This window comes from Urocitellus parryii, chromosome 11 (genome assembly GCF_045843805.1).
Source record: "Urocitellus parryii isolate mUroPar1 chromosome 11, mUroPar1.hap1, whole genome shotgun sequence".
Lineage (NCBI taxonomy): Eukaryota > Metazoa > Chordata > Mammalia > Rodentia > Sciuridae > Urocitellus > Urocitellus parryii.
In genome coordinates, this window is record NC_135541.1 from 5,830,238 (window position 1) to 5,844,893 (window position 14,656).

The following is a 14,656-nucleotide window of genomic DNA, read 5'->3' on the forward strand; positions in this document are numbered from 1 at the left end:
CCTTCCCTGCCTCCCTCTCTGCCTCCCTCTAACCTTCACAGAGCATGGAGCGCGAACCTGAGCCAGCAGCTCCTGCCAAGGGCCGCTCGGCGCTCCTCGAGTCCGCCTGGGCCGGGCCTGGGACTGCTGGCACTGCCCTGTCTGGGCCTCCTGTGGACACAGCCCAGAAATGGCACAGGCCCTGGCCACCACTGCAGGTGGCCACAGCGGGGTGCAAGCTCTCCCAGTGGCCTCCCAGGCCCTGGCCAGACTGAGGGACTTGGCCTCAGGGCAGTTTTATTCCAGGAGAGAGAGGTCACAGCCCTGCTGCGGGGCCCACCGAGGCAGCAAGTGGCCCTGCCTGTCTGGCCCCGGGAGGGCAGGCTTGTCCTCTGTCCTCATCACCTCAGGTGACGCTCCTCAGGTCTGTTTCCCCAGCCATGTGACCCTTAGGGACCTGCAAAGCCTGGTGAGAGCCATCCCTGCACTTGTCCTCTTGCTTCGTCCCCTGCCTCCTTGCATCCCTGAGAATCTCAGCTCTGGGGTGACCAGCCTGCCGGCGAGGGGACCCTGTGTTCTCAGGGACCCAAGGAATCCCAGCCTTGGTGGCCCGGCCGACTGACCTTGGCTGCTCCAGCAGAGGGCAGGGCGTGGCCCCGCCGGGGCAGCTGGTGCCGGGCCTTCCCCCTCTGGCTGCTGTGCTGCTGACCCTCCATGGTGAGGGGGGACATGGCTGCTGAGAAGACAGGACCCCCTTGGGTTTGGTCACCATTTGTCATAGTTGTTAAACTTCCGGGGTCCCTCCTAGTGAGACCAGAGAGCAGGTGTCCAGGGGAAGGTCGAGGCAGGGGAGGCGCTGGCCACGACCAGGACCTCGCGATCCCTCCCCCTCAAGACCTGGGCCCTGAAAGAGGGGTCCTGGGCTTCACTGTTCCGAGGTGGGGGCGGCAGGGCCACCTCAGGGCACGTATTCGTAGCCCAGGGGTCAGCAGGACGGAAAGTCCCCAGCTCGAGCAGGGAGGAGAAGGGGTGAGAACCTGGGGCCCCAGGCCTTTGCCCCTCAGGTCCTGAGCGCCGAGTTCTGCTCTTGAGGACAGAGAGTCTGGCATGACTTCAGGGAGAGGAAAACCCCTCCCCAAAACGCACAAGTGCTGCCTAATAAAGGCTGTTGCTGGACCAGGGCGGACGGCCCTGCGGAAAAAAAGCCTTTCATTAGAAAAATAATGCATTTCATCCAAATAAGGTAAAAATATTTGGAATGGGGCAGAAGTGAGCAGCAGGCAGCGCCTGTCAGGCCCTCTCTGGAAGGGAGTAGATTATTAAACTCAATTACAACGTCTTTTTATAAAGCGCCGTTAGGAACAGACTAGCCCAGCGCCTGGAGGCCACGGGCCAGCTGTCCTGACCCCCCCCCAACAGGCTCCCCTCTGACTCTGGGGTCTCCCTAGCACTGGGTGACTTGTGGGACTCCCTTGGACAGGGGCATTTTTGGGAAAGACAGGGGCCCTCCTTTGGCTATCGAGCCACCCAAAGAGGAGGCCAGGCCGGGAGCATCCCAGGGGCTTGCGCGGGCCTGACCCTCCTGCAGGGAGGCCCCAGGCCAGGCCCAGAGCAGGTAGTCGCCCATGAAAATCTCAGCTCCTGGGGTGACCATCTGCAGCCCGTGTCCCGGGACCTCTTGGGTGGGAAAAGGGGGCGTTCTGAGTTGGGGGAAGGGGCTACCAAATTTGTGTCCCCAAGTGTTGACCTTTTTCCTTTTGCGGAAGTACATGTCTGCTGATGAGGACGGCCAGTGGACAGGGCAGGGCAGGAGAGTCCCCTCCCACCCCTCCGGTTTTGCTGTGCCGTGTGGTGGTTCTCGTAATTTGTTTTAACATAAAAACAGAAGCTCTCCTCAGAGCTGTGCGCCTGTCTGTCCTGAACAGTGGGCGGACTGGCTGTCCTCGGGGATCCTCACACCCCGCCCTGCCCCCCTCCCAAAGCCCATGCTGGCGCCATCTGCCTGCAGAGAAGAGGGAGGGGGCGTGGGGCAGTGCAGAGGTGCCTGTGAGACCCCCTCAGGTGAAGCATCCACCTGGGGCGGCACCAGGCCCTGGCGGCCCCACAGGCCTGACCCTCCTTTTCAACAGGAAGAGCAAAGCCACTCTTCTGTCCCTGCTCAGCGCAGGTGTGTCTTACCCTGGGGCCAATGGCCTCCTGGCCAAGGAGAATGTCTAGAAACAGGGCCAGGCCCAGGCAGGAGCCGCCGGCCTCCACGGGCACCGCCCCGGGCCTGCCACACCAGGCCACTGCTCTTGACGCTCTTTCTTATCAAAATGAGTTTGAAATCTCAGCCAGCGTTTGGGGTGATTCGACCTGAAGCGTGAAGGAGCACCCGTGAGTCCTCCCCCTCCCAGCAGCCTTCATCTCAGTGGCCTGAGCCGTTCTTTCTCCATGGCCAGTGCTGCCAGGAAGGACGTCTTCGTAGTGGCGGATGCTGGGTCCCCTGGTAAACGCCAGTAGCCCCAGCTGGAAATTTCTGCACAAGTTTATGGAGAGTCTTTGGTAGGGAACTGGGGTCTCTCTCCAGCTGTGGGCTGTGGGCCCAGGGGACATCAAGCAGCCAGCGATGGCCGCATCAGCTGTCCTCTGCCTCCAGCCCTTGCTGGGGGCCTTTGGAGCCACTTCCTGTCTGATCTGCCCCAGAGGGTAGGGCAGTTCCTCCCAGGAAGGATGGCACAGGCCTGGCTTCTCTTTGTTTCTGGCAAGGCCCCAGATTCCAGTGCTTTCCAGGGGCGCTGTGGCCGGTCCTGCTTCTTGGAGGTCTGATCCAGGCTGGGGCAGTGTGTTTTCTTCCTACCCTGGGCCCTGGCCCTGGCCCAAGGCCACCTGTGGGGCCAGGTCTGACCCTCAGAACAGTAATAGACAGCCTGCCTTGCTCAGTGGCCTGCCACTCTCTGGTTGGGGCCAGACCTGCTCCAAGGACCACACTGGGGAGGGGCAGGCCACCATGCTCAGCTAGGAGCCTGTGCAGCTGGTTCTGGCTCTCGCCAGGAGGTTCCAGGGTTCCTGCTTGTGCCCCAGTTTGGGTGTTGACTGCACACCACCAGAGCTGATTAAATCTCAGAAGGAAAACATGCCCGACTGCATTTCCTAATGGGTCCAGCAAGCCACGGGCAGCTTCCTGGGGCCCTGCCCACTGCCTGCTGCCCAGCAGGGAGCGGTGCCACCTGCAGCAGCCGGCTCCCCACTGGCTGAGTGGGTCAGGTGGGTGGGCCCTTCTTTCTGCCCTCTAGGAGCAGCAGCCTGTTGTTCCCTGGGTCTTTCTGGAGGGGCGCTGTGAGACCCAGTGCCCCTTCCCTGGACCCTGTCAGGAGGCTGGCTGGGCAGCTGGTCTTACCTCCTATTTCCGGGGTGTGTGGATCTGCCAAAATCCATCCAGGCCCAGACTATCTGGGAACAGGGGGTAGTTTGGGGGCCGAGTCAAGACCATCAAATTGCTCCGAGGCTCTAGCTTCCAGGAGTCCAAGACCTGCCCCCACTCTCTGCTGCCCATTGTTTTGGTGTCCAGGGGGAGCCCTGTGGCCACACCACCCCACAGTCCCCCTGCCGACCGAGGCTGGGACTTGGCTCCCTACCTCCTTAAGGCCCCATGGGAGGCCATGTGCCCACCAGGGCCTACAAAGCTCCAATAATGGTTTTAATTTGTTGAACTTGAGTTTTATTCCATAAATTAGTCACTGTTTTATTTAACAGAATCAAGATATCCACAAACAATAGGCGAGTTCCAACTTGAACATTTTAATAAGACCGAAAAAAGTATATATTTTCGTGTCTGTTACAAACATATTTATGTAAATAGCCTGTGGGCCTCGGTCCAGGAGGAAGGCCGACGGGGAAGGGCCCTGTGCGCCGGGCCTGGGCTGGCCAGAGAGGTTTTGTGGTGGCAGATGACACCAAGCTGGGCTCTGAGGGGACAAGCTGCTCTGCTGTGGTCCCCAGGCAGCTGGCTGGTGCTCAGATGAGCCAGGTGCAGTGAGGGGGATGAGTGTGCCCCAGGGACCAACTTCTTGATCCCTTCAGAAAAGTGGATGTCTTCCCCTGTGGCAAGCCAGCAAGATGCTCTTCATCATGGAGGACAAGAGTGGCTCCACACATGTCCGCTCCCAGGGCCACCTGGAGGCCAGCTCGGGCCAGGCCCGACAGGATGATGAGGTTTGAAGAGGACCCTCATAAGCGTCAGGCACGTGGGAGCCAAATGAGGAGCCGTTAGGTCTGCACTTTGGGCCAGGCCTTGTGGCCACTTCCTGGTGTCCAAGGGCACCCCCCGCCCCCGCTCTGGAGCCCCCAGAGCCCGCAGCTCAGGCCCTGGCCCGTGGCTACGGACCCAGGAACTAGCCCCCAGTTCTGCCATGACGAGCCTCGAGCCGGATCCTCGCCAGCATCCGGACTGGATCCGGGTACGCGCCCGTTCCTGGCCTGGGCAGGTCCCTGCAGGAAGGAGGGAGGCGCTGAAGGAGGGGCTGCAGGATGACCCCGCCAAGCACTCGCCCGGTAGCCCTGACTAGGACAGGGTAGGACGGGGTCTCGGGAAGGCCTGAGCCTCACTGCTGGATGGCCCTACCTGAGGGTGCTCCTGAGCCTCAAGCCGGGTTTCAGGCAGGGCCCAGGATGGGAGGAGACCACTTTGCAGCAGGGCAAGTCCTGAGCCCACCACTGTCATCAGCAAGCTGGAAGAACCTGGCCTGGTGCCCAGGACAAAACTGGTCTGTCCCCCGTCTCCCCACTGGGCTTGAAGATGACCAGCACCCTCCTCCCTTCCCTTCACTGGCACATGGAGCAGGGCTTGTTTGCACCACCCCACATAGCTGGGTCACGGCCAGCCGCTTGGGGGCGATTTTAAAAATAAAAGATAACTTGATGGATTTTTTTTCCAGTTTTTATTGAGTGAAAATGTCAAACCTTGCATCAGTCATGCAAAAAAAAAAAATCAAATAAATAAAACACATATATTAAATTTCTAATAGCACTAAATTCAAGTGGAAAAATATTCAGTTCTTAATAACCAGGTGCCGAGGAGACCAGATTCAAGTAATCAGAGCACGCGCTGTTCAGTTCGGTTTCACGTTCTGCGTTTTTTTGTCTCAAAACCTCTCTATACATCTCTATATATCTATATATGTATATACATATAGATATATACACACATATGTGCATACATATTATTTTATATTTATATATATACACATACATAGTTATAAAACATTAAAAAGAGCATTGGTGGATCAAGCATCATTTTCCCCACAGAAAGAAAATAAAACAAAAATTACACATTAAAATTCAAAATGAGCTAGCAATGGCTTATAGTCCTAGTGTGCAATATGAAGGTTACAAAAGGCTAGACTTCGCACTGTCGGCATCTTCGTTTTTCTTTTTTTTTTTTTTATTTTTTGTTTGATTTTGCTACATTGAAAAAATGTTTTTTTTTGTTGTTGTTGTTTTTGTTTTTTTCCTTTACAAAACTCCTTAGACAGAGTCCTGTGGTAGGTCAGAGTCTGGGCAAATGCTCAGCAGCAGCACGTGGTGCCCACAGGATTCAGGAGGCTCTGGTAGGGGCTGTTTAGAAATCAATTGACTTCCTGTTGAATCAGGTGCACTGTCTGACTGCTCCTCCCTCCCTGCTCCCTCTCCAGCTCAGGGGGTCCTGGCTTTCTAGCTGTGGGCAGCTGAGAGGAGACACACACACACACACACACACACACTCACACAGGAAAAAGAAAACCACTGCCCTTGAAGCCCTTTGGGGTGGGTGGGGGCTTCAGGGAGATAAGACTCTACCCCACCCCTCTAATGCCTGCTGGGCCTGTTCTTTCTCCCCAGCCGGAGGCCCCCTGGGGCCCTGAAGTGCAGAAGAGGGACAGAGGCTGGAGGGCAGCCTGCCCCGTCTGGGGACTGCAGCAGCCAGGTCAGGTGTGAGCCTGCCATTAGCCCTGCACTGGGCTGACAGCCTCAGAACCTCCAGGAGGCGGGGTTTGAAAAGGGGCCGAATCTGGGTGGGTTGCACCAGCCTAGAAGCATCCCGAGCAAAATAAGAAGACAAACTGGGACAACAAGCAAGAAGCCCTCAAAGCCACACGCATAACCAACAGAGGGAAACTCCAATGTTAAATTAACTACAAACTCGTGTCAACAGTAATAGTCCATTTTTCTTGTCTCTACAAAATTCAAGTTAAAAGTTGGAATCACGCAGCTCCCATCAGTGCTAGTGTGAAGACGGACAGCCTCAAACTGCTAAGGCCTCTAAAATCAAAGCTAAACATCCCGCGGGAGAAGTCGCACCCCCTTCTCCAAGCTCAGGCTGGTCCGCGGGGTGTGGCACTCCGCCGCCCGCTTTTGCTTGTCTTTTTTTTTTCCTTTGCTCTACGTAGAATAATAACCTTTACAGGAAAAATACTGTACAACTTCTTGTATTTTTTTCCATTTTGAATATTAAAGCCCAAAACAGCCGCGTCCTTCCTGTTTGCACCACCAGGGTGGCTGATACCCCAGTCCCCAAGGCTCCATTTGGGTGGGTTGGGACACAGCCTCTTTTTTTTAACGGGGTGGGGGTGGGGGGCTGGGACAACCGCAGCCGGGGGGCGGGGGCAGGGGCAGGGGCGGCAGCCTGGCCCTGGAGCACCGGGCAGCCGCACTAAAGGGCCCGCCTGCTGCTATCTTCAGATTTCCTCGATGTCCCTGTACTGTCACCCGTGCTGCCCGCCTTCCCCTGGGCAAGCGGGGAAGACTTAGCTGCATTAAGGGGGCTCCCCAGGCCAGACGCTACAGGTGGCAGCCCCGCCCCCGGTGGCCGGTGGGGTCCCAGTGGCCTCCAGCGCCCGCCCGGTCCTGAGCAAAGAGCTGGCGGCGGTCAGCGCGCGCCCGGGCGAGCACCTGCTGTTCCCTGAAGACCCCGCTCGGCGGGCAGGGGGCGGGTGGCCTGTCCTCCGCCGCGGGTGGCCTGTCCTCCGCCGCGGAGCTGCGCGTTCCGGGCGGGGCGGCCCGAGCACCAGAGGGGTCCCCGCCTCTGTCCTGAGACGGACTCGGGGTCCGGAAGCACCTGCGGGGCGCCCGGCGGGGCGGGCGAGCGGCTCTGTTCAGGGGCTTCACATGGAGACAGCGTTTCTTTAAAGCGCGCCGGGGACAGTGGGGACAGTGACGCCGCGGGAAGAGGCGCGCTAGGGCGACGCGGCGGCGGGCGCGGGGCCGGGGGCGCCCAGAGCCGCCAGCGCCGGGGTCCGCGCGCCCGCCTCGGCCGCCGCCTCGGGCAGCGACTCCTCCGAGTCGGTGCGCAGGTCCTCGTCGTCGTCGTCCTCCTCGTCCTCGTCCTCGTCGTCGTCCTCGTCGTCCTCGTCATCCTCATCCTCGGCCTCCTCCTCCTGCAGCTCCAGCTCCTCCTCCTCGTCCTCCTGCGAGGACTCCCCGGCGGCGCCCGCGGCCGGGCCGGGGGCGGCGGGGACCTCCCGTGGCGCGGGGGCGGCGTCGGGCGGGCCGGGGTCGCCGGCGTCGCCGAGCGCCAGGCCCAGGCCGGCGGCGGCCGTCTGCAGGAAGAGCAGCGAGCCCCCGGGCTCGGCGGCCAGCGTGAGCGAGCCGTCCAGGCTGACGGGCGCACCGGGCGAGGCGGCAGGCGGCTCGCCGCGCTCCTGCTTCTCGTGCTTGCGCTTGTGCGAGTCCATCTGCGACATGCCCACGACCGTGTGGCGGCAGCCCGGGTAGGTGCAGTGGAAGTGCGAGCACTTGAGCTTGTACTTGCAGTCCGGCACCGCGCAGTCGGCGCTCGAGCTGAACTGGCAGAAGCCCGCCGCGCTGATCACGTCCTGCTTGCCGTGGTGCTTGCGGTGCGCCGTGACCTTGGTGCTGTCGGTGCAGCGGAAGCGGCAGCGCAGGCAGTGGAAGTGCGTGCTGGTGCCCGAGAAGGGGCAGTCGGCGAAGTGGCAGCTGAGCGAGGCCTTGAAGCGCTTGAAGTCGTCCAGCACCAGGTTGTCCACGCGGTCGTGGTGCTGCGCGTGCTTGTACATGTGCGTGCGCCCGCAGAACTTGTAGCCGCAGTTCTCACGCGTGCAGTGGTAGTGGGTGACCTTGAGCGAGAACTGGCAGGCCGTGTCCTTGCAGTCCTCATAGAGGTCGAAGCGCCGGAAGCCCTCCAGCATCATGCCCTCGTCCAGCATCTTGCGCGAGGAGGCCGTCTTCCGCCGCTTGCCGAAGGGCGACATGTCCTCAATGATCCAGAAGCGCTTTTTGGCACCGGAGGCTGTGGGCATGGAGATGGTGTTCCCTGGGGAAGGGGCACAGGGCAGTCAGTGCAGAAGGCTGCCTCTTTTGCCAGGGTCACACTCACACAGGGCCCTGACCCTGGTCTAGTGGCCAGGGCGCCTCTCCCCACCCCCAGAACAGCAAAGGAGTCCCAGGCTTCCCTTGTCATCCAGACCTGCAGACGACCACACGTGCATCCCTGGGTGGCAGACCAACCAGCTTTGCAGGGATGTGGTGGCTGCTTCCTGACCAGTTTGGGTAGGAAGTGAGGACATGTCCTGGTGCTAATTGAAGCTGAAGGGAAAATCTAGGTCGCAGAGTGTAATTACCCAAGTTGGAGGGGGGCCAGGGCCCATCACACGCCTGCCTCTAATGAGGGACAGGCCGGCTCCTTTCCCGGCTCCTTTCCCGCCGCAGGCAAACCAGTTCCCCGGCTGCCTGCCTGTCTGCATGGGGACCTGCCTACTCACAGCCGGGATCAAGTGCCCTAGGCCATCTGGGGCTGTAACTGCCCTAGGAGCACCTTCTCCTCGGTACCAGAAGGCTCTTTAAGGTCTTAAGGTTTCTGCCCCTAGTGGGCCTCCTAGGCCAGGCCTCAGGAACTAAATACCAAAAAGATACCAACCCCCTGCTCAGAGTCTCCTCGCTGGGCCAGACCTAGACAAGGGCTTAGCTAGAGGTCAGGCACCCAATCAGCGCCCAGGCTGGCCCAGAATGCTTCCCAGGACTTAGGAGCCCACTGCCAAGGGCTTGCTTCCTCACCCTTTTCAGAAGGCACCCACTGGCTACACAAGGGGGAGGCAGCACTCCCCAGAAATCAGGGACCCAAGGCCCAGACCCACCAGAGGGGGGCTTCCTCCAGGCTGCTCCCTGTGCTGGCCGAGGGCCATGGCCCTTCTGAGTCTGCCAGAATGCCTGGCCACCGCTCTGTCCACCAAATTACTGCCTTGCTGATTTGGAGAACAGGCCCAGTCACCCACCCTTAGCAGATGAAGAGAAACTGAGGGCTGGAATGGGGTGGGGGCACTAGGCAGGGGCCACGGGAGAGCCTCAGGCCTGGAAATCCACCAGGGATGATGTGTTCTTGGGTCTGAAGTCACAGGGTGACAGCTCTCAATGGGCAGAACCCATGTACTTACTGCCACAGCCACTGGGGCCTGGCACAAAGCCATGCTCAGGCACAATGTGAGGTGACAATGCATGGAAGGTGGTGTGCCGTCTGCAAGGTGAGGGGCCAGCAGACCCTCCCCGTGGGACCCCAGATATGGAGTTGGGGCAGGAAGAGCTTCTATCACAGAGCACAGCCCGAGGCCTGGGGGCTCCCGAGGTTTCTTCCCCTGGCTCAGCTTTAAGGGAGGGGTGGGGCCAGATCAAGACCCTCGAATCTGGGTGGGAAGCTGAACCCCTGAGAGCCACAGGGACAGGCTCTGTTCTGCCCAAGCCCAAGGTGAGGCCACCCTGAGCAGCCAGCTGGAATCTGGCATGCCTACTCTGGGCTGTCCAGTTGCTGAGCAGGGGCAAATGGCTGGCAGGAATGCTCTGGTCTGAGCAGGAGTCACAAGGAGCTGTCTTTGGGATAGGAGCCAGGCTTTCTGGTCTCAGGAGTGCTTGGCCATCAGGATGCAGGGTGGCCCTGTCCTTGACTGAGCTGGCCACAGAAAAGGGTCAGGTCCTGGACCACAGTCTCAAGGATCGGGTGGGGTGACAGATACTGCTGAGAATGTGTGTGCGAGTTACCTGCGGCATCCTGAACTAGGGGGACGTCACTTTTTACTGGAGTTGGAGTGGCAGTGACAGGCGGGAAGCTGGGCGGGCTGCTGATGGGGTGGGCCAGGCCGCGACTGGCTCCCAGAGTGGCACTGAGCAGAGAGTATGAGAGACAGGACGGAGAGAAGAGGCATGGGAGGGGGGGGAGGGGCGGCCGGAGCGCAGCCAGTGGGAAGGGTGGAGTCAGGGGGGGCCGTGGGGCCCCACGGGCGGCCTCGTCACCAGTGGCAGCAGGAGGAGGAAGAGGAGGAGGAGGAGGAGCCGGGCCGCCTGGAGAGGGTGGAGAAAAGCAGAGAAAAAAAAAAAAAAGAACCAAAACAAAGAACAAACAAACAAAAAGAACCAAAATGAGAAACCAATGGTGGAGCAGGTGGGAGACACTGGACAGAGGAGCAGAGAGAGGAGCGAGAGGAGGGAGGCCGCAGGGCGGCTGTGAGCGGTCAGGGCGGGCCTGGCAGGCGGGTGCCTCTCTTGGACCCCAGGCCCAGGCTGCAGTGGGCCAGGGCCTGAGCGGGGCCAGGGCCTGAGGGGGGCCAGGGCAGGCGGGAGGGCTGGGCTGTACTGCCTTCCTGGAACTCTGGAGGACAGGCCCAGGCTCCTCTCCTGGAAACTGAAGCACAAGGCAGAGTGCTGGGGAGGTGGCAGGATGGTAGGAGGTGGCCTCAGTGTCCCACATCCCACACACCAGCTGGTCCACTGCACACCAGCCTGTCCTCCTCAGGGCCACCTCACTGTGAACCTTGTGTCCAGGATGGACGCGGCAAAGCGGGGCTGGAGGCAGGGGTCCTGAGCTCACCTGCCGCTGTGCTCTCGTTGCCCACAGGGGTGCTGGAGCAGCTGCGATCCATGGTAGAGGACTCGGAGGAGGCGGCACCTGGGCTGCAGCCCGTGTAGTCCATGCCCTCATCTGTCTCAGCATCCATCAGGCTTGGGGGGCCCTGGGAGGAAGCAGGGTGCCTGAGGAGCTGTTTGCCGCCTTCGCTAGGGGCAGCAGGGCCTCCCCGGGGTTGGTGGAGCCACCCACAGGCCTGCTTGAGGCACTCACCTGGGAGGCGGGCACTCGATCAAAGTTCTTCCCGAGCATCCTGCGCATGTGCTTCCGGGCGTGGGAGGTCATCTGGTGCTTCAGGAGGAAGGAGAACTGGCAGCCCTCCCGGATGCAGTGGAAGTGGCTGTTCACCTGGTTGTACTTGCAGCCTGTGGGCACGACCCCACCTGCATAAGCCTCCCCAGCCAGCCAGTGCTCACAGCCAGTGTGTGTTGGGCACTGTTCTGGGCACAGGGAGTGATCGACAAGGCCAGTGGCATGTGCACCCTGACCTGCATTTCTCCGAGGAAAGCTTACAATCAGCCACCTGCAGGAAGTCCAAGGCTGTCCAGACCCACTCCCTGCCCACATACTGTAGGAAGGAAACCTAGTGGGCCCTGTCCACAGCATGCCACCTGTCCCCAACACCTTCTCTGGGGACCTGGGCTGGTAGGTGTGGCAGCCAGCCTCCACCCTGCCCCCATGTCTCTCCTTTGCTCCAGGCTGAGAACAAACAGAACAGGTGGGGCCAAAATAGCATCAGCTGAGGGCAGGTGAAGGCCTGCCCGTCACCATGGCACCGAGCTGGCCAGGTGTCTTATATCATCCCCCGGCTTTGTTTGGCCCCAGCTACCACCAAAAACACCAAAAGTTGAGTAAATAATGGCAACTTCAGAATACCCTGACATCTGTAAACTGAGCCCCGTAACAGCATGGACTTCTGAGTGTTGACACCTGTCACCATGGTTACCGGCCCTCTCCTGGCCATGAATCCTTTTTGAATTAATACTTGAAGGAAAGATTTGTTTCCTTTCTTTTCTGGCAGTTGATGAGTATCTTGCCCTTCCTCTGTGGAAGGGCCTGCCTGCAGCCTCCCTCTGCCACCAGCCCCTGAAACCATGACCACAGGCCACAGCCGGCCTGGCCTGCAGCCTGCAGCCCAGGTGTCCATGCTGACACCTTCTCCTGCCTTTCCTTCAGCTTCCAGTCTATTCCCAGGGAGATTCCCATCCCAGTCTCTTCCCGATGATTCCCATCATCAACAGGCCTATGAACACAGGGCTCCCTCCTGGGGCAGGAGGGTGGGCTTTGCTCTCTGCCTGCTGACCCTAGAGCCCCAATCCCATTGGGCATCCCCAGAAGGAGGCCCTGTTCCCTGTGGGGCTCAGATCTCAGCATCTATCACCAAGCTCAGGGCTGCGGGTGGCCTCTTCTTCCCAGACCCATGGCTACCTCCTTCCTGAGTATCCTGCCAATCAGATTCTCCAGCTGAGCCCACACATCTTCGCCAGGTTTCCAGCACCAAGTCCAATGCCAGCACATACCAGACACTCAAAAACTCTTAGCCACTGCCACTGTCACCACTCCCGTGTCCCTGCAATAGCTCTGGCACACAGCTGTTTTTCAGTAAATTACTGCTGAATGAACGAACAAACAATGGCATATTTTAAACAAAACCCTACAGTTGAAGCTATGGAAAGCAACCCAGGGCGAGTGATTTCCAAACCCCTGAGAAGCTCACCTGCCTGCCCTCTGGAAAGGGGAAAAGAATCAAGCTGAGCCCTGAGGCTCAGTGAGGCTCCAGGCATCCTGCTTGCACGGAGGAGGCCAGAGTGACTCTCGTCCTCTTCCCTGGGATGTGTTAGGTTTGACACCTTGTGAATTTGACAACTGGCCTGTACCTGCCAGAAGTCCCTACCCACCCTGGCTTAGTACCTAGCCTGCCGCACTCCTCGCGCTTGGTGAAGTATTTGAATCCGTTGGCTGCCCGCCGCTCAGCTTTCTCATGCTTCTTTATGTGCCAGGGCAGCTTGGTGGTGATGTTGGTGACGAAGTAGCAGCCAGTCCGGAGGCAGTGGTAGTGTCCACGCATCCGGAACTCACAGTGCTGCAGGGAAGCACAGGCAGATCAGGACAGGTGGGGCCTTGTGTGGGCTGCGGCCTGAACTGGGACTCTGGGCTGTGGCAGGCCCTTGGCACATGTGTTCTTCCACACCCAGAATCAGAAAATGCAATCTTGTAAAGAACTTTCACATGCCAAAAAGCAGCATGTCCCTCTGTCATTTCTCTGAACATCCTATTTAGTTATTTTTTTTATTTTATTTTTTTTAAATATTTTATTTTTTAGTTTTTGGCAGACACAACATCTTTGTTTGTATGTGGTGCTGAGGATCGAACCCGGGCCGCACGCATGCCAGGCGAGCGCGCTACCGCTTGAGCCACATCCCCAGCCCCCTATTTAGTTATTTTGCCATCCTTCAATGCCACCCAGAGCAGACATCACTAATCTATCCCAGTCATCTTCCCTTCATAGCTGGACCTACCTAGGTAGGCACCACTAATCTATCCAGCCAGTCTTTTCTACACACCCAGACCTCTGCTCTGAGTCCTCAGGTAGCCCCTATCTTGGGGACAGGCCTTTAAAGTGAATTTTATCTGCTCTTCCTGTCTGGGCATGGACAGTTGTCTTTATCTATCCAATGGGCCAATTTAGAAATTTTATGCATCTGGAGAAAAGGGAAATAGCCAATTTCAAGATGGGTAAGAATGATCTTAAGTACACAGCAGCAGCATAGTGTTTAGTTGCCACTGGGGGTTAGGACTAAAATAATAGACCTTACCAACTTAGTACCAATCTGGACCCCAGCCCAGGGGCCTCCAGGGGCCTAGGGGCAGTGTCCTTTCCAGGGTCTAGTGGAAGCCAACTTAAAAAGGGTGCAAAAAGCAGAGTCTCTGCCAGGAGGAACTGGTCCCAGGCCCTGTGGCTCCCCTGCCCCCACAGCTGGGCCGCCCGCTGTGCTAACCTGGTTGGGACAGAGACACTGCAGGGAGTAGTAAGCAAACTGGTCTCGCACGTTCACCAGGCTGTTGTTGGGGTTGATGTGGTCCAGGCAGTGAGACTCAGCCTTGCCGGAGGTCTTGCAGACATACTTGCAGTTCCCAAAGAGGCAGTGGAAGTGGAACTTGTTGGCGTACTTGCAGTCTGTCGCGAGGCAAGGGTCGCTGCAAGGAAACCACAGCCCAGAAGGTCATTGGTGTTCCCAAGCCCTCCCTGCTGGTGTCCTGACTGTGCTGTGTTGGGGTTCACTCCTCTGTCACCAGTGGTACAATCAAGAGAAATGTCCCCAGATTGCCCTCCTGCTTAGCAGGACGATTCAACCAGAGACTACAGATCCCAGCATGCATCCCAGCCTCCTTTTAGGAGTTCTGCCTGGTGCACAGGGATTGCAATATGCAGGGTGCCCAGAGCGTTGCATGCTGGGACACGTAGTTTCCACAGCCACACCTCGGGATTATAGATAAGGATGGCTGCAATAACTTCTTGGAAATGAAAATAAGGGATGGTGCTGCCAGCCCTGGCAGGATGCCATCAAGGGCCTGGCTGGCATGGCATGGCACTGATTTGGATGTGGTTGACTGACAGGCTGCAGATGGGTGGGTGGCCCTACCAGGAGTGCTGCTACCAAGGACCTCAGTAAGTGGGAACGTGTGTCAGGGCCTGCTGAGGCTCACAGCTGATGGCACTCCCTAGGGTCAGCTGAGGCCTATGATACCCACCTGCTCAGAGACCTAGGAGCCAGGGGAGTGGTAAGGGATGGTGGGTGGGCATGGGCA

The 14,656-nt window shown here is 58.8% G+C and overlaps 1 protein-coding gene across 3 annotated transcripts in view; it reads right to left on the minus strand.

The window, feature by feature from the left end:
- Positions 1-6,572: 6,572 nt before the first annotated feature.
- Positions 6,573-14,656, minus strand: part of Casz1 (castor zinc finger 1) — a 141,531-nt gene continuing 133,447 nt past the window's right edge. Inside the window, exons 17-22 of one of the 3 annotated variants that reach the window (XM_077791512.1) lie at positions 13,846-14,044; positions 12,758-12,929; positions 11,060-11,211; positions 10,811-10,952; positions 9,985-10,106; positions 8,166-8,245 (exon numbers count right to left, since the gene is read on the minus strand). In XM_077791512.1, coding sequence (XP_077647638.1) covers positions 10,018-10,106; positions 10,811-10,952; positions 11,060-11,211; positions 12,758-12,929; positions 13,846-14,044 — 754 coding nt within the window. In that variant the 3' untranslated portion in view covers positions 8,166-8,245; positions 9,985-10,017. Of the gene's footprint in view, positions 8,270-9,984; positions 10,107-10,810; positions 10,953-11,059; positions 11,212-12,757; positions 12,930-13,845; positions 14,045-14,656 lie in introns of all 3 variants that reach the window. The other 2 variants (XM_077791511.1, XM_026397955.2) reach the window with 2 other exon arrangements.